The sequence below is a fragment of the Lissotriton helveticus genome, chromosome 10, assembly GCF_964261635.1.
Source record: "Lissotriton helveticus chromosome 10, aLisHel1.1, whole genome shotgun sequence".
Taxonomy (NCBI): domain Eukaryota; kingdom Metazoa; phylum Chordata; class Amphibia; order Caudata; family Salamandridae; genus Lissotriton; species Lissotriton helveticus.
Window position 1 is genome coordinate 192,217,026 of NC_136071.1, and position 18,907 is coordinate 192,235,932.

At 51.2% G+C, this 18,907-nt stretch overlaps 1 protein-coding gene across 1 annotated transcript in view; it reads left to right on the top strand.

Moving 5' to 3' along the window:
* Positions 1 to 18,907, top strand: part of LOC144783976 (uromodulin-like) — a 471,766-nt gene that overhangs the window by 82,792 nt on the left and 370,067 nt on the right. The window contains exon 3 of the mRNA XM_078662699.1: positions 16,493 to 17,305. Coding sequence (XP_078518825.1) covers positions 16,493 to 17,305 — 813 coding nt within the window. The remainder of the gene's footprint in view (positions 1 to 16,492; positions 17,306 to 18,907) is intronic.

The following is an 18,907-nucleotide window of genomic DNA, read 5'->3' on the forward strand; positions in this document are numbered from 1 at the left end:
AATAGAGGGAGACATCGGGGCAGCTTTCCTCACACCCAATAGCTTTAGTGTAGACTATTCTCTGAATGAAAAAATAAACAAACTAGAACGTTTGGAAAAAAAGCTGGTACGAACAAAGCTACACGGACATCTACTTACAGGATACCTGAGATCCAATATCATACCGACAGGACTACAAGTCCGTAACAAACCTGCCATTTTTGTCGACAGTCCTAAGTTTAAAGAAGGATTCAGCTTCGTAGCAAATAATTGTTTGCGCCACTGGTTGGTGCTGGGGGTGGAGATGGCTAAGGAACAAGTAGAGCTGTTAACTAAAGAAATTGAAGATTTTAAACAGGAAATAGCCAGCCACTCTGCTTTTGCGAGCGCCAAAGAAACACTTGATAGACTAAAAAAAACTTTGAAGGACTTTGATGTGGAGACACAGGCGAAAAAAATAGATAAACTAGCGAAAGACATCCAATACTACGAGAAGAAGAAGACCTATCCCTATTTACAAGCAGACTACTACAGGCAAGATACCCAGGAGCGTTTCTTCAACAGAGGGAGAGGCGGCTACAGAGATTTACCAACTTCTCAGAATCTTCATACAGCGGTGAAAGCGACAACGAGCAGGCAGGGCCGAGTGGGAACTACCAATACCAGGACCAATGGTATCAGCCACCTCAAGAGCGAATAAGTGGACAACAGTCGCCTTTTTTAGGGGACACACAATGGAGACCACCGAGAGACAGAGGCAGAGGAGGCTCCTGGAACAACCGCCCTACCAGGGGACAGAATCAACAGAACTGGGACGGAGGGAGACAACAGGGCCAGAACACCAAACAGGTGAGATTCCAGCAAGAAGACCACGGGGAGAGGAGCACCAGGAGGAAAACCTACAGATGGTAACCGGAAGTATTCGTCCGACGGCGGCCAGAGCCAACCCAATCATCAACTTATCCAACCATGAACTCACCCTCGAAGAAACAAGTGTACTTAGTAAAGGGCTATCATTCGTACACACATCCCACGCCAACAGATTTAACATCAAGGCTGAACTCACTAGATTCTTCAGAAAAATACGATTGAAGAACTTCTTCCAAAACCGACCTTTGACAGCTATGGCGGCTTTTACAGAACTACGACCTCCATCAACCTTCATGCCCACTATGGCATCAGTTTCTCATAAGATACTGACCTATGAGAGTGTGGTACTCAGGGATGCTTTAAAAACTTGTGAAACCAGACCTTTTGTGAAACATAATATCATGCAAGGAGAACGGGCAGCACTGAATCTACCCAAGAACAACAAATCCGTGGTAATAAAACCAGCGGACAAGGGTGGAGCCATAGTGATGTTGAATGTCGAAGACTACAAAGCAGAAATCTATTCCCAACTGAGGGATGGTGTGAGCTACAGACACGTAGCAATCAACCCAACAAAGGAGGTTAGATTGCAGATCCTAGCCATTACCAAGAAAGGAAGAGAAATAGGCTTCCTCACGAAGAAGGAATTTGACTATCTCAATGTAGAGCAACCCAGGGTACCAACTATTTATGTACTACCCAAGGTTCACAAAAACCCGGTGAAGCCACCAGGACGTCCCATCATATCAGGATGTGGATCTCTTCTAGAGCCATTATGTAAATATGTAGACGTATTTCTCAAACCACTCGCTGAAGCAACATCGACTTACCTCAGGGACACGATGCAAGTGATCAATTTAGTGGACCAGATGCCCTTCAACAAAAACAGCCAACTTTTGGTGACGATGGACATCGTCTCTCTTTATACCAGCATCCCACAGAGACCGGCCTCGGAATGCATGAGAAGAGCATTACAAAGGAGAGAACAACCATCAGGGGTACCTACAGAATTCATAATTGATCTTTTAGAAATTGCCATGACCAAGAATTTCTTTGTGTTTCAGAATAACTTCTATATCCAAAGCAAAGGAGTTGCCATGGGCGCTGCCTTCGCCCCGTATCTGGCGATTCTATACATGGCCGAATATGAACAGCAATGCATCTTATCAAGACACAACCCATATCGTAACCAGATCTCTACATGGCATAGGTACATCAATGACATCTTCACGATATGGACAGGAGATGAACAAGAACTGATTGCCTTCACCCAGTGGCTGAACATACAGTCTGAAGACATTAAGTTCACAATGCACACGAATAAGGAGTCCATAGACTTCTTGGACATCAGCATGAGGGAAACGGACGGCAAATTATACTTGTACCAAGGAGGGGACTGGGCTGTTTCTGGGTTCAAGGTGCAGGTCACTGGGGAGTGGATATGTGGAGGTGGATAAATGGTAACCTACCAGTGGGTATCCATTTTGTTGGACATGTTGGCCTCACACACCCTTGCAGGTGTCATGCTTCATCATGGGACTCCCTCGATGAATTCTTTGAATGGGTAAACACACTGAATGCATACCTACATTTCACAATAATGGCCTCTGCCACACAGATCTCCTTCCTTGACTTGACAATCAAACTAACGGAAGGCCAACTAAGTACCAGCATGTTCAGAAAACCAACAGACCGCAATAGCCTACTCCATTATAATAGCCACCACCCAAAAGCGTTGCGAGCCAACCTACCCTTCGGGCAATTTTTGAGAGTACGGCGTAATTGCAGCAGCCTATCTGAGTACAGAACCCAGTCTAATATCCTATCCAGGAATCTGTCTGATAGGGGTTACCCATGTAGAGAGATAGCAAGAGCACAGAAAAGAGCCCAAAATAATCACAGAGGAGCGCTCCTAGAACACAGGGACCGGATCCCCAAAATCAATGAACCGATGACATGCGTCACCACCTTCACGGCAGCCTCAAATGCAGTGAGAAAGATCATTATGCGCCACTGGCAAATCCTCAGTACAGGCGAACTCTCCCTTGAACCTTCGAGGTTTGCCTTCAAGAGGTCTAAAAACATGAAGGACATACTCATTAACACGAGACCAAAAAACAAAATGCAACGGGCCAGACTACCCTGTGGCAATTACCACCGGTGAAAGGACACTACCCTTGTGGCTCATGCAGGGCATGCCCTTTCACTGCAATACACAAAACTGTCCAGCTCACAGACTCTTTCAAGTGGGAGTTAAGGGGACACACAAATTGCAACACACCGAACTGTGTATACTTACTAGTGTGCCCGTGTGGACTCCAATATGTGGGGATGACCACTCGACCAATCAAACAACGCATCTCAGAGCATCGGAGTAACTTCCGCTGCAAGAAGAAGAATACAAAGATGTGTAGGCACTACTTAGAGACTAACCACACAGCCGATTCTATGAAATGGCTAATAATTGAAGCAAGCGCGAGCATCTCGAAACATAATCTCTTTTTCAGGGAGCAAAGATGGATCCATCGTATGGCCACAGACAGGAAAGGTCTAAACGAGGACATCCCCTGGAGCTCCCTGTAATCGTCACCTACATTTCCACACGCTTTGGGTGATGCCTCTGATGACTGATTGGTTACTCCCCTAGCCATTAGGACCTATATATGAAGGGAAGATTTGGAAAATTACAACAACATAATGTTGGCAGGTACATATATGATGGTTATCTGACCCATCGCAGAGTACTTGAAAACATATATATGAAGTCCGTAGTCATGCTAAAACCTTGACCTATGTTTCAGTGATACCTTCTCTTAACACAATACGCACGAGATGTTTCGCCCCAGAATGGTTTAATCTATAGGCAATTGAGCTACCTGACACCTCTCCAATATGGCCGCTTCTCTAAATGGACTAGATCACATGACCCGCCGTGAGCTGGGTAAATATCCTTACTTGACGAGAATAGGACATCATGATGCGATTACCACGACATAATAATTGCTAGAATCTATGTGATACACATCCTACGCAACATAGATTCATGGATTTCTTCCTCAAACACTAGGCGCATGAGTTGTCCCGCCTTTAATAGTGTATGCTATGGACAATAGAGCTTCGCCACACCACTCTAAAATGGCCGCTCCGCTAACTGAGCTAATCACATAACCAGCATCAAGTCGGCAAAATCCCTCCAGACCTGTCCCGCCCATTACTAAGATAAATACAGCAACCGCCGGACCCTCGGTTCTATCCGGTCCTAGCGGAGAGGGGTAGGCAACACAAGGAGGAAACGGGAGCTTCAAGTAAGTGAACGCCCTGCTAGTTAACGGGGTAAATCTGAACAGAGCGTCCAGTAATTGTTTGGCTTTGCGGTCCCCTGAGCGGCTCGCTGGATGCATTAACGAAAGGGGGCATATATTTTTGGCGCTGACCGAGTAGGGGTACCGTGGCATTTTGGCCTGCCATGTTACTTACCGAGGGCCACGATGGATGCATTCACACGTCCTGCTTCCTCTTATGAGTGGTAGCAGGACCGTGTGAACACACACACTGGTAACAACCTGAGTCACGGCTTAACCTGATGCCCTGACCCACTCCAAGACAGGTAGTGGCGGGTTAAATAACTGAACCCTTAAATCAGCCTATTCAACTACACCATTTTATCTATATTAGATACCTGCAATACTAAGGCACAGTGAGGCTAGATGAATCACCAAGTAAGGCCTACTGTAGGTTGAGTTGAATATGTATTTTGTCCCTATTCCTCCCTTATTTCAATTTCATTCTAGCCTTAGCTACAGAGGCTTGACTCACCGATGTCCATCCCGCCAGACACTGCTGTTACATTTTACAATTGACCTCTAGGTGAGAGAGGTCATTTTGGACCCATGCAGACCGGAACTGCTGCTTCGTAACTTTTAAATGCTGCTGTTCTTCTTGTTTTTTAATGTCTCATGAAACATCTCCTTTCCTACACATGAGAGCCTGTCACTCACTATTGCTCCATTTGGAGATGTTTCACTTTCACCACGTGCTATGAGTCACCAACACTAGCATGCCACTGAATGCACCAGGTCATAACATATGGGGATAACTGTACTGTACCTGCTAGAGAGATATAACCCCCTACCTTCTCCTTTTGTTTCCAAACCCAGGCATGGAACAATGTATATGCAGGTACTCCATTTCCTAACTATATATGTAAGCACTGATACTTAGACAGATCAGCAATACTGTAGACAATGAGGATATATTTTTTTAAAGGTCCTGATGAATCGCGGGTAAATAAGCCCTGAGCGAGAAACATGTCGCCCACAACCCTCACTTACTAGTATAGTCTTGAGTGCGGAAAACATCACTTTCCAGACCTCCTAGACTAACTGTTGCTTTTACTTAGCGCATGGGACCACCCGAATAAAGTTCCTTCGGGTACCCCTGCGTTATTGTAGACTTCACAGACTGTCTACTACTTCTCTGGCCCCTCACCCACACTTCACCCAAGGGCAGTTGGATAAAAAGATCTCTGCCAAAGAGCCCCTCTTTGAGGTGTAGCCCGTTGGGTATTGCACCGCCCACCCAACGAGGAGCATTGCCCATGATGAAGCATGACACCTGCAAGGGTGTGTGAGGCCAACATGTCCAACAAAATGGATACCCACTGGTAGGTTACCATTTAACCACCTCCACATATCCACTCCTCAGTGACCTGCACCTTGAACCCAGGAACAGCCCAGTCCCCTCCTTGGTACCAGTTATCTGAGGGCCCAGACTGCGGCCTGGACCTTCCACTTGTCGCGAGTGGTAATTAGGCCCTATGGATCTACAAAGATCCCCTCTCTCTCCCCCCTTTTTGTAAACACGGCAAATTATACACCACACTTTATAGGAAACCAGCAGAACGGAATACCCTTCTGAGATACACGAGCCACCACACCAGAGGATTCCGGGACGATCTCCCATTCGGACAATTTCTCCGCATCCGGAGAAATTGCTCCTTGAAGGAGGATTTCTTTAACCCCTACCGCGCTACCGCGTTTTCCCGCTGTGCGCGGGAATTTCAAAAATGGCTTGATCGTGACAAAGCCAGCTCGTCATCCGCGCAGCGCAGGTAACGCTGATGATGAGCTGGCTTTGTCATCAGCGCCGAAGGGGTTAAAGAATCTGAAGTCCTAATCTCTCGCCTGATAGAAAGGGGATATCCCAAGAGACTTGTTACAAGATCCAGAAAAGGGGCATGGTACCAGGACAGAACGACCCTGCTCATGCCCAAAGAACGTACCACTTCTCAAGACCGGATGATATGCGTTACGAAACATTGCACCAAAAGCAATGAAATCAAAAGAATCGTCAACAAGTATTGGGGATTGGTCGCTGATGTAAGAGACACCCCAGAACCACCTATGCACGCTTTCAAGAAAGCGAAAAACATTAGGGACCATGTGGTCCGCTCCCTGCTAGATACCCCACCGGCGCCTACTATCCAGAGACTGGGGAACCTACCGGAGGTGGTAGGACATTTCAAATGCACCATGTGCAAAGCATGCCCCACATGCTGGGAAGCAAAGAAAGTGACTCACAATAACCTTACTGTTGACCTCAAGTCTTTCAATAACTGTAACTCCAGTGAAGTAATTTACGCCATCCTCTGCCTGTGTGAGCTCATGTACATTGGACAAACCAGACAAAAAATAAAGAACCGGATTTTCCAACACTGCAGCAGGATCCAATGCCAAACGGCAGGGGCACCGCTAGTCGAACACTACACGGTAAAGAACCACACCCCAGAATCAATGAGATGGGTGATCCTTAAAAAGATCACACTGGGACCGAGAGGAGGTAATTTGAACTCCATCTTGAACACAAGGGAGTGCAAATGGATGCATACCTTTAATACAATAGCAAAGGGATTGAATTAACTAGACGCTAACTTTGCCCAAATGGCTAGACTTTATCCCGAATAAACACACCATCGGGAGGGTTTGGGTTCACACCATACTCAATGCACCTCACTGATGCCCAAGTACCACAGGACCAGTTACTATAGCTCACGCTCAAATCAGCCAAACACAAGGCCCGATCAACAACACTGGGAACGTTACCCTATTATGCGCAACGCTATATCCTCACTGTTTGTTTACCATCACACTCGCGTCCCAATAGGCAACAATAGGATGTGACTGTTTAATGCATATGACCATACGTGTAGACTATGTATACACACATGCACTGAAAAATGTAATTTATTGAGATGTTGCCACAGTGTAGCAATGTACTGGTGTATTTATATGATTGATTGCTTGCCATTGACATAATGTATCACTGTCAACATTATGCGAGAGGAGATGGCGGTTGCCACTGTGGAGTAATCTCACCTTTGACAATAACGTGTTATTACTGTTGTATCTCTATGATTGATTGCTTGCCTCGCACAGAACATTGACATATGGCACTTTTGTTAATATGATGTGAGTGGCGTAAGAACGTCAAGATGGCAGAAGGAGGTCGCATAGTAGAATGAGGTGATACACTACACACACACCTCTACGGAAGTGTCCCGCATCCCGCATTTGCCAGCTTTACCCCAGTTAGGCTCTTTTGAGACACTCCCTTAACTGCTCGTCAGTACATGACACGGCTATGGGGAGAGAGGCAGGTGATTGGCTCACGCGGGCCGAGCCCCTTATACCAGCATCCAGCGGCGGCACCGCGAGATTGGGGCTTTGGGGGGGTGGCCGACCGGAGGGAGGTTCGCCCCCCCGGGGAGTTTGGGGCCCCGGGAGGAAGGGGAGGGGGGAAGACTTTAGACGGGACACCAGGAAGGGCTTTTTGGGCTGGTTGGGCTGGTTGGTGGACTTTGGGCTCCTTTTGGGCTTTTTTAGATAAAAGCGGCCATTTTGGGTCACTGTGCACCATTTAGTGGGACAGTGACCCAGCAGCCGGGAGGTGTAGGCGAGCGTTTTTTGGTTGAGGAGCATTGTTGTGTTGTTTGAGGCGAGGGCGTGGGAGTAGGTTTGTTAGGCGAGTCGGTGACATAGCGAATTGGTTGGGCGGCGGTGAGGAGCAGTGTGCGACAGGACGAGGTAGCGGTGAGCGGCGGGACGACGGCTGAGGTACCTGGCGTGATGGCGGCCGAGGCGATGGCGGATCCCAGGGTGCGCGAAGCGTTGCGTCTGCTGGGGGAGGCGGGCAGGACGGATCTACTGCGTGACGAGGTGAGGGTGCGTCCGCCGCGGCGTGCTGCTGATGGCGCCGCGGCGGCTGTGGCAGCGTGCGAGCCTCTGCGTTCGCGGGCGCGTCAGGGGGAGGGGGCGGGAGCCGCGAGAGGCGCGGCGCGAGGTGGCGGTCGGCGGGCGGCTGGGGCGCCCAAGAAGGTTGGCAGGGCAGGGGTGAAGCGCGGAAGCTGTAAGAAGGCTCCGCTGCAGTTCGTGGATGAGGCGGGGGGCCTGGGGGGAGCGGGGGGCGGCGAGGGGGTGGGGCAGGGGGAAACAAGCATGGACATGGAAGCGCTCGGCTCTAATGGAGGGGAGGGGAGTGGGGGGGGCGTCCCAAGTTTGAGCCAGGAGGCCGGTTTGGGGGGGGCGGCAGGGGGTGGGGGTGGCCAGGCGATGGGGGGGGCGGAAGGGGGGAGCCCAGGTTTGCTGAGGGGGCAGGGGGGTCCGGAGCACGGCAAGAGGGGGGGGGGCGGGGGGGCTCGGGGGAGAGTGGAGGGTGGGGCATTGGCGGAGGGGGGGTCAGGTGGGGAAGGGGGGGAGTCCCCGTTGTTGATCGAAGAGTCGGAGGAGGGGGAGGGGGATGGGGGGCTAGCGGGTTGGAGGGGGGGTCATCGGCAGATGAGGATGTAGTGCCGCTCAGTGTGAGGGGCTCGCCGCGGGGCGGGTGGAGGGGCTCTGCGCAGGGAGGGGGTGCGAGGGGGGGCGGAGGGGGACGGGTGGAGGGGGCGAGGTGGCCAGGGGGGCGGGGGCGGTTTCAGGGTGGGGAGGGGGCCGGGGGGAACTTAGTTGGGGGGGTCGAGGGGTAGGGGGGTTTGCCAGGGGTAGCGGTGGGGGGCCTGTGGGGTGTGTGGAGTGTGGGGGTTCATGGGAGGGGGTAGGGGCCAGAGGGGATGAGGTGGGGGCGTGGGGGTGGGGGGGCGGCCAGCACGGAGGGGTGGGCATTCCGCGGCGTGGGGGAGAGGCGGTTGGGGTGGCGACGGAGACGGTTTTGCCTCGGCTTGCTGGACTTCCCCATTTTTCTCTTGGCAGGAGCAGTGGGGCAGGGGCTCGGGTGAGCAGCATGCGGCTCCACCCCGCCGAGTGGATGGGCCGGCTCTGCCTAGTACGGGCGGTCGCGCTCCAACGTGGGACCACGTGCATACAGATGGCAGATGGAGAGGTCATAGGTCTCTTGCGCCCCCCTCCCGAAGGGCCGATTCGGCCGCCGGGGGACGGGGATGGAGCACCGAGGTGGAAGGTTACTATGATTGCCAACCGGATGGTAGGAGGAGAGTGAGTGTGGACTTAGGGGCGTTGATGGCGGCGTGTAGAGATCAGGCAGGTTTCAGCAGGGTGTCTCCAGGAAGGATCTTGGTGGACGGAGGGGGCAGCGGGGAGATGGAGTCGGAAGAGGAAGGAGAGCTGCGTGAGGGCGGGGGGGAACCTAGTAATGTTGTTACCAGTATTTTACAGGTGTGCCCCCGGAAAGTGGTGCCGCGAGTGACGGCCCCCCCTGCAGATCTGGTTAGGCGGCGGGATCCGGTGAGGACTCCAGCCTTGACGCCAGGTAAGACCAGTACGGGGTCGGGGAGTGGCTTGGGTGAGCCTGCCGGAGGCAAGGCGGGTGGGGTGGCGGATGGCAGTGGCCAAGTGTCAGTGGGGACGGATGCTGGGGGTGGGGATGAGGTGCGACTGGTGAAGGGTAGGTATGTGTTGGATGCCGGGGTGGGTACTGAGGCGGAGAGCGTGGCGTCGGGGAGTACGGGGACGGGCGTGGCGTCCGGCGGGTCGACTGCGGGTAGCAGTGGGGCAAAGGAGAGCTGTGACGTGCCGGTCAAGAAGCTGCCATATATGGGGGTGGCGAAGCCACTGGGGGCACATTTGGCATTGGCGACAAAGGAAAAGATCTGGAAGGGGGAGTATGTTGAGATTTTGAGGCTGCTACACCGGGAGTTGATGGCTAAGGAAGGATCGAAGGAGGAAGAACAGGAATTAGCGAGGCGGCCGAAGGTGCCGTTGACCATAGAGAATTGGTCGGCGGCATTCTTGATATACGCGAGCGTATACTGCGAGAAGTACCCAGACAGGGCGGTCGCGCTGTTTAAGTACATGGACGTGGTGAGGCGGGCACAAGTGACCTACGGGGGCAACGCTTGGTCACATTACGACGAAGAATTCCGGGCGCGCATGGCGTCGGACCCGGAGGCTAAGTGGGGGGAGTTGGATGCGGATCTCTACCAACAGACGATGAGTGGGGCGAAATTCGTCCGCACTCTTTACACGGCAAGTGGTTTGCCGCTGGCGCCCACCCCCTTTTCGGCCCGCCCCACCCGTGGGGGGGGTGACGGGGGGACCCGGGAGCTCACAGAGCGGAGGAGCATGCTGGGATTTTAACAGGGGTTCCTGTCTCCGGCAGACGTGCAAATTTCGGCACGAGTGCTCCTCGTGTGGAAAACGCCACCCAGAGGCACGATGCTGGGGGCTCTGGGGAGGCCCCACACAAGGTCAATACCCGGCTCCCGTGCCTGGCAGGGGGAGGGGTGGAGGTAGGGGGGGAGCGAGTAACATGGGAAAAGGCTCATACGCCGGTTAGGATAGATCGCCTAGAACCGTTCTTGGAGGCGTATCCGTGGGCGGATGATGCGGCGGTGCTGCGTCGGGGCTTCAGGGAGGGTTTCCGGCTGGGGTACGAGGGTCCACGGATTGCTTGGTGGGCAGAGAACCTGAAGTCCGTGAACGCGCACAAGGGTATCGTCCGGGAGAAGCTATTCAAGGAGGTAAAAGAAGGGAGGATGGCGGGACCTTTCGAAGTAGCGCCGTTGGAAGATTTGATCATTTCACCCATTGGAGTGGTCCCGAAGAAAGAAAAGGGGCAATTCCGCCTGATTCAACATCTGTCGTGGCCGGAGGGAACGTCGGTGAACGATTATATCTCGGCGGATTTGGCGTCGGTGTCATACTCGTCCGTGGACGTCGCGAGGAAGTTGGTGATGATGGCTGGTCGGGGGGCGCTCATGGCAAAATGCGATGTCAAATCGGCTTTTCGGTTGCTGCCGGTTCACCCGGAGGATCATCATTTGCTGGGAATACAGCTGGATGGGCTCATCTTTGTTGATAGGGCGCTCCCTATGGGGTGCTCGGTGTCGTGTGCTCTGTTCGAGCGTTTCAGTTCCTTTTTGCAGTGGGCTTTTTCCTGGCGCACAGGCTCTGAGGCGATTACGCACTACCTGGACGATTTCTTCCTGGTGGGCCGACCTGGTTCGGCGGACTGCCAACAGCGGCTGAGCAGTTTTACGGACCTGATGGGTTACCTGGGGGTTCCGTTGGCGCCAGAGAAGACGCAGGGGCCCAGCACGGTGCTGTCGTTCCTCGGGATTGAGCTCGACTCAGCGGCCATGGAAGCACGCCTGCCGGAGGACAAGCGGGTGGGGATGGTAGAGTTGGTGAAGAGCATGTTGTCGAAACGGAAGGTGTTGGTGAGAGAGGTACAGGTGTTGCTGGGGCATTTGAACTTCGCGTGCCGCGTGGTGTTGGTGGGACGGACCTTTTGTCGGCGGTTGGGACTGGCCTTGGCCGGTTTGTCGCGGCCACATCATCACGTACGGTTATCGGCGGGCGTGAGGGAGGATCTGAACATGTGGTTGGCATTTTTGGAGCGTTTCAACGGTGTTCCCATGGCGCCTCCGGATGAGTGGGAGTGGGATGTGACTATGTCCTCGGATGCGGCGGGAGTCGGAGGTTTCGGACTCTACTGGGCGGGCCGGTGGTGCGCGGAACAGTGGCCGGAGGAATGGCAGGCGGGAGGTAGGAGCATTGCTTTCTTGGAATTGTTCCCGTTGGTGGTGGCTGTGACGGTGTGGGCGAGTGAACTGGCGCACAAGCGAGTGTTGTTCAAGGTGGACAATATGTCGGTGGTACAGGTGGTGAATCGGCAGTCGGCACGGGAGCCGCAGGTGCTGAAGCTGATGCGCGTTTTCGTGTTGAGGTGCTTGGAGCACAATATTTTGTTTCGGGCTCAGCATGTGCCGGGAGTGGACAATGACATTGCGGATGCTTTGTCTCGTTCACAGTGGCAGAGGTTCCATGGGCTAGCCACGGAGGCGGCGGCGGTCAAGACAGCGGTGCCGGAGGAGATGTGGTTGGTAGGAGAGCGCGGGTCGTTCAATTGGTGAGGTCGTCGATGGCAGCGTCTACATGGAAGTGTTATGAACAAGCCTGGCTGGAGTTTCTGCGATCTGGAGCGGTAAGGCAGCGAGACAAGTGGCGTCGGGAGGAGCAGGTGGTGCAATTCATGCTGGGGTTAATGGACAAAGGTCTGGCGAGGGTGACAATTGCGGGTAAGCTGGCAGGTGTGGCGTTCATGGGCAAACTGTGGTGGGGTTATGCCCCTTCGGCAGGTGAGCTGGGAGGGCGTCTTTTGGAGGGTTGGGAGAGAGAGAGAGGGGCCCGGGTCCGAGAGAGACGGCCGATTACGGAGGCGATGTTGACGGGCCTGGTGGGGTGCCTGTCAGCGGTGTGCAGAGATCAGGAGGAGACGGTGAGGTTTTCCACACTGATGTCGTGGATGTATTTCGGGGCTTTCCGGGTGTCGGAGTTGGTGGGTTTGAAGGGGCGTGTGGGGCTGACGTGGAGGGAGGTGGAGTTCCGAGGCAGGGAAGTCGCGGTGCGGCTTCAACGTTCCAAGACGGATCAGCGAGGGAGGGGTACTTGGGTTTTGCTGGGTCCTGGGGGAACAGAGGCGGTGTGTCCGGTGGCGTGGGGGAGACGGCTAGCGAGCGGAGGGGTACAGGTTGAGGAGGATGTGTTTGGCAGGAGGGAGGTGGGACGAGTAACGGCGGCTCAGTTGTTATGGGTCCTGCGGCACGCCCTGCGGTCAATGGGTGAGGATCCAAAAGCTTTCGGGACACATTCGTTCCGCATCGGGGCGGCGACGGAGGCGGCGCGGAGAGGTTGGGGGAAGGAAGAAATTAAACAGTTGGGGCGATGGAAGTCGGACTGTTATAAGACGTATGTCAGGTTGCGAGGGGTAGTTGGTAATTAGGATGGTTGGATAAGCTGCTCACATTTGTTTCTTTTCAGGTGCGGTGGCGGGGCCTACAGCGGCAGCAATATCTATATATGTGGTGGGCCATTCTTTTGTCAGGAGAGCGGAGAAGGCTGAGTGGGAGAAATGCAGGAATCTTAACTTGGAATTGGACGAACAATTGTTTAGGTGTCACTGGCGGGGGAAAGGGGGCATGCGTTGGCACGAGTTGGTGCCGGCGTTGAATAACATCGTGCGGGGAGGGGTGTGCCCGGATGTTTTGGTGGTTCATTTGGGGGTGAACGACCTGGTTCAGTGCAAAGGTTTGGCGTTGGTGAAGCAGATGAGGAGGGATCTGCTAGAGATCAAGAGACAGTGGGCGGGGTGTCACGTCATCTGGTCAGAGTTTATACCTCGGAGATGTTGGAGGGGGGCGGAGAGGCCGGGGGCAATTGACAGGACAAGGAGGAAGATTAATAGAGAGATGAGGACCTTTTGTGAGAAGGAGGGGATGGGGAGAATGGTACACCCGGATCTGAGGTATGGGGCAGTTTACTTTTTCTTGGAAGATGGAGTACATTTGTCGAGATATGGCATGGAGCTTTACATTGTACAGTTAAAGGAGGCGTTGGATTTGGCGATAGGGGTAAAAAGGTATCTGAAGGTGAAGGGGTCCTAGGGGGGGGTCAAAAGCGGTAAGGGGCTTTCGAGTGGCGCTCTTCCTAGTTAAAATGGGGGGGTAGGATAGGAGGAAGGAGGTTTTGACTGGTTGAAGGGGAGGGAATGTACATAACGCAGATGTAAAAACAGTGAGGCAGGCGTTTGGAAAATGATAATGAGGTTTATGCTGTTGGTGGGAGAATGTTTAGGGGCGGGGTGGGGGTTTGGACAGGTAGATGTTTAATTAGTTAGGCCTAGTTTTGTGCGGCAAAGGCCAAGGTTGGGGTTATGTTTCAGGATGCACCTGTTTCCCAATAAAAGCGGCCTTTAACACACCTTAATTTCTGTGTCCGGTCGGTTTTTTCCCCTCCCCGTCTCCCGATGGGCCCCAATGGGGGAAAAATAAGAAGTGATCGGTCAGTGCCTCGCCATGACTTCAGCAGTAACGACTGCACGGACCAGGTAGGAGGCACTTCGGGAGCTGTCTGCCCGTCACGTTTTAACTGTTTTAGACTCAGAGAACCTTTCGACCCTATTAGACTTCTCACGTAACGGCCATCTGAGCCCCATTGTCAAAACTGGCTACCTGACCTGACTAACACCCTGCCCAGGCCACAGCGGCCCCTTTTCTGTAATACATGTGAACTACGATAGCAAGCGGATTTCACACTAAGGAAGCTTTGATGTACGGCTAGAATAGTATTAACTTATGCTGGGAGGGACCACTCCGGCCCTGACGATGTATATATTTCATTCCACAGAACGGTGTTATGTGCGGATTTAATTTGAAGGTAATCCACGGATACCAACCTGTACCACTACCCGTATGAGGAGGGATACTGTATGCTTGAATGCACGAGCACCGCCCCAGTCTCCCTACTTTAATCTTTCACAGTGTTTGACACGCGGCCCGCGTGTCACTGATTTTAATCAAAACTGTTCCTTCTATTAGAGTCCTAAGGAGCCCATGATGGCCCTCAAGTAGACGGTTGAGACGCAGGCCGTTTATAATTATAGGTATTCCCTACTCACTGCTCATACTTGACTTTGAATCGTAAAAAACTTTATGGTTCACTTTATCAATTAGGGTAATGAATGATGACATATGTATGTGGTGAACACCTGTATGGTTTGAATACAGATTCACAAGGATAACTGTTTAATAATGGTTCAAACTCGGACCACTTTTTTGTACTTACTTAATGACCCAGGTCTATGAGCTTTTAGGGCACACCCCGTTAAAACTCAATACGCACCTGTTCCAAGCAACAAATCACTTACTAAACCCTTGCACACCTATCCCAATCAAAGGTAGCCGCACAAAAAACATTGCACCCAGAGACACCCCCATGCAATCCAATTTACCTTTGGGACGGGAGGGGGGAGAAAGCTTTTTCTACGCTACAAAACGCTCACAGCCACCAGGTCAACAAACCTAAAATGGTGGCTGGGGGAGACAACGGCTATCCCTTATACTTGAGCTTTTATTGGGCTACAACCTATGCAGCCCAAAGTTATACAAAATGGCCGGCCACCTAGCCCGCCACGCCACTCCCAATCTGCTTGGGGGGCAGACATCCCTACGCTTGGCTGCCCCCCAAACCTCCATTCAAAATACGTATTAATACACCTAAACTGTAATTCTGCACACTTGCAGTTTGGGTGTTTGTACATCAGGAATAGCATTTTACCATCGCAAATTATGAGATTTTTCAATTTGAGTTGTTTGCCACAACAACAATGCTTCTATATGGCCTTAAAACCCTAAATTAGATTGCCCTGCAAAGAGATATTAGCTCTCAAATCTGTGTTCCGAGTTTTGTGCATGACGTCTCGGTGGTCCTCCTCCCCCCCGATTGTTTGTCAAATATCCCTGTGTGGAGAAAATGCAACATTCCGGGGCAGATTTATGTTAACTGGCGCATCCCCAGGGATGCGCCAGTTAATGTGCGCTACAGTGCGCCACAGCTCCGCCACCCATGGTGCGCCGCATTTATAATGCGGCGCACCATGGGGCAAAAACGGCACAGATGTGTGACGCATCTGTGCCGTAAAGGTGGCGCATTGCTGGAGTTGCGTCGCAAGCGCGACGCAGCTCCAGCAAGGCTCGGGGGTGCCCCATCTTCACAATGCTGCGTCAAGACCTACGCCTGCTTCAAGCAGGCGCAGGGTTTTGATGCAGCATTGGCCTGAAAGTGACTGAGTGAAATCTTATAGATTTCACTCAGCCACTTTCAGGAGGCGTTCCTGCGCAGGAACGCCCCCCTTGCGCAGGAACGCCTCCTTATGGCGCAGGGCTTTACAACGTGACGCATCTCCTAGATGCGTCACGTTGTAAATAGGGCGCATTGTTTGCGCCGCCGTTGCGTCAAATGAAGTGACGCAATTGCGGCGCAAAGAGGCGCAAGGGCCTCATAAATCTGCCCCTACGTGTTTAGCGCCTCGCAGTGGGGCAACAATGATGAGGCCACGTTGTCCCATTTTCCAAACTGTGGAACTAATAATGAAATAGTAGTACCAAATGTGAGAAACAAACAAAACCCTACAGTATTGGTAATTTCCTATGTAGTATTACTTCAGTCTTTTACTGGAGCACTCAGAAAAAGCTGCAAATTTAGAGCAACATTCGTGTGGGATTTGGACAGTTTATCGGCATGTTCCCCGAAATATATTAATTTCTGAATACTCTTGGTATGACTAGCACACTCATTTCTTTGAACGTTCAGAAAGCCATGGATTAAAGTTTTTCGTATTCTTTCTCCCGCAGCCACAGACGACTGCACTTCCTGTGCTGCCAATGCAACCTGTGAAGAATTCGCTGGCGTTCGAGAATGCAGGTGCAATGACGGCTTCGTTGGTGACGGCTTCAGCTGCAGTGACGTCGATGAGTGCGCCTACCCAAGGACCTATAGCTGCTCCCCAGGCTACTGTAAAAACACCTTTGGCTCCTATGTTTGTCATTGCTACGGTGGCTTCCAAGCAAGCGAAGGAGGCTGTATCGACATCGATGAATGTTCTAGCCCTGATCTGAACCAATGTGATGGGAACGCAACTTGTTCCAATTACGATGGCGGATATTCTTGTTGGTGCAGTGAAGGGTATCGGGGAGACGGATACCACTGCCGCCAGCGTGCATGCAATCCGAACCCCTGTCCCAGTGGCACTGAGTGCATAGAATTCCCTGACTCCTACCTCTGCCTTGATCCATGTCAGGAGTACACCACACTGAATGATTACAGGAGAAGCTCGTCCTATGGTCTCGTATCTTATAATTGTGACAGTTATTTGAATGGATGGTACAGGTTCACAGGCAGCGGCGGGGTTCGGATGCCAGAGACCTGTGTACATATCCTTAAATGCAATACCTTAGCTCCAGTGTGGCTGAATGGAATACACCCAGCCGTTGAAGATGGCATTGTTAGTAGGACTGCTTGTGCCTCGTGGTATGATGACTCGCCCCCTTCGTACAGCTGCTGTCTGTGGTCAACCACAATACAGGTCAGGCAGTGTCCTGCAGGATTCTATGTTTACAAGCTACAAGGTACACCACTAGGCGCATGCACTCTATCTTATTGTACTGGTAAGTAAAACTAATTCAACGCTTTTAATCTATAGTTAAATTGATTTGACAGGTGATTTGTGATTGCTCTTTCCAAACAGAACAGCACATAATAAAATAGTTCGAGCGTTTTCTCTCTCTCTCAATACCGTTGTCAACTCAATAAAGAAAACATGCCTATTGCGGGAACATACGATCTTTGAACACGGTGCAATGTTTCTAGTACCTATCAGAGACATCAGTGCAATGGGAGTCAAGTACTCCATGGCCAATCTTAACGTTTTGTTTTGTATAAAAGTAAATATTTTCTACATTGCATTTACACAGGCGTTGCCATTTATTTTCCATGTTGACTTAAGGTAGGGTCATGACTTTGTCCTCGCGCGAGTCATGATCATTCTCCCCTCCCTCAACAAAGTAAATACATTGCAAATTATTTTCTGCTTTTCTCAATGCACTGTTCGGTATTCCAGTTTGTCATCTATAACAATCATAAGCAAAAGGAGCTAACCAGAAAGAGACACAGGAAGACCAGAGAAATGCATTGAGATTACATCCAAGTGAATAGACCTCTTCTGCGAGATAAGGTGTTTTCTTCAGTAGAGATGGCCTGCAGAGTGCTAGTAGGTTAAATTTGACATTTGCCACGTAATGATAAAGGTGTGAATGCTGTAATGCAGGTTTATAAGGGCAGTTGTTTCTAATAACAAGAGCAATGGTGAAGTTCTTCAGAGGCTGTCATTATGATGCAATTTCCGTGAAACATGAAACATATTTCATGGGACCCTGTGAAATATGGGTAGAGCTAAATGACTTGAAGAAACACTGATTGATGTCTCCCACGTTCAGGCATAAAATGACTTCATAAAATAAAAATAACACTGGATCCATACTCACAAGTCTTCGTTATTTTGATTTGATCTCATGAAACAGAGTTAACTTCTTGTGTTCTGGCTAAGGTTAAATATATTTCTTAATAACTACTACATGTGAGAAAACAGCATGGCATGCAACATGCTCGTATACTCTACGCGGGATATGCTGTTATCATGGTCCAGGGCGCGGAGGGGCTGTCCATGCATTTCATGTCGCAACTAGTGAATTGAGGTCGGGGTATGGGTGACTCTTTACTGTGTTTTGTTTCAGGAAAGTTCTGATATGTACTTTTGCGCACATTCATTCATACTCTTCCCACTCTGAAAATGCTTTGGAATTTCAACCAACCAAGGGCAGGAGTAGCGGCCCTTGCAAGATGGAATTTGAACACATCATCCCCAAATTTGGTGGGTGTTTAGGGTAGGGTTTTCTTCATGGGGAAGAACATTTTCCTGTAGAGAAAGACTTGTGCAACAGGCATACCTCCCCTATTTTTTAAAATCTGCGCTGTGTACAGTGTAATAGTAGTTCAAAGGAGACGTCACATTACACTGCCAGCAGAAAGTCTGGAAACCCGCACCTGCTGCAGCTTTCCAAATGTTCTTCTGGAGTCTTCGGGGTTAAAAAATAAAAATTTAAAAGTACATTCTGACAGTTCGGTGACGGCAACATCAGCACAACCATTACTTCACAATAAAGTCTTCTCACCAATTTCTGCCATAGCCGGTGATCAAGCGGAAGTGTCCC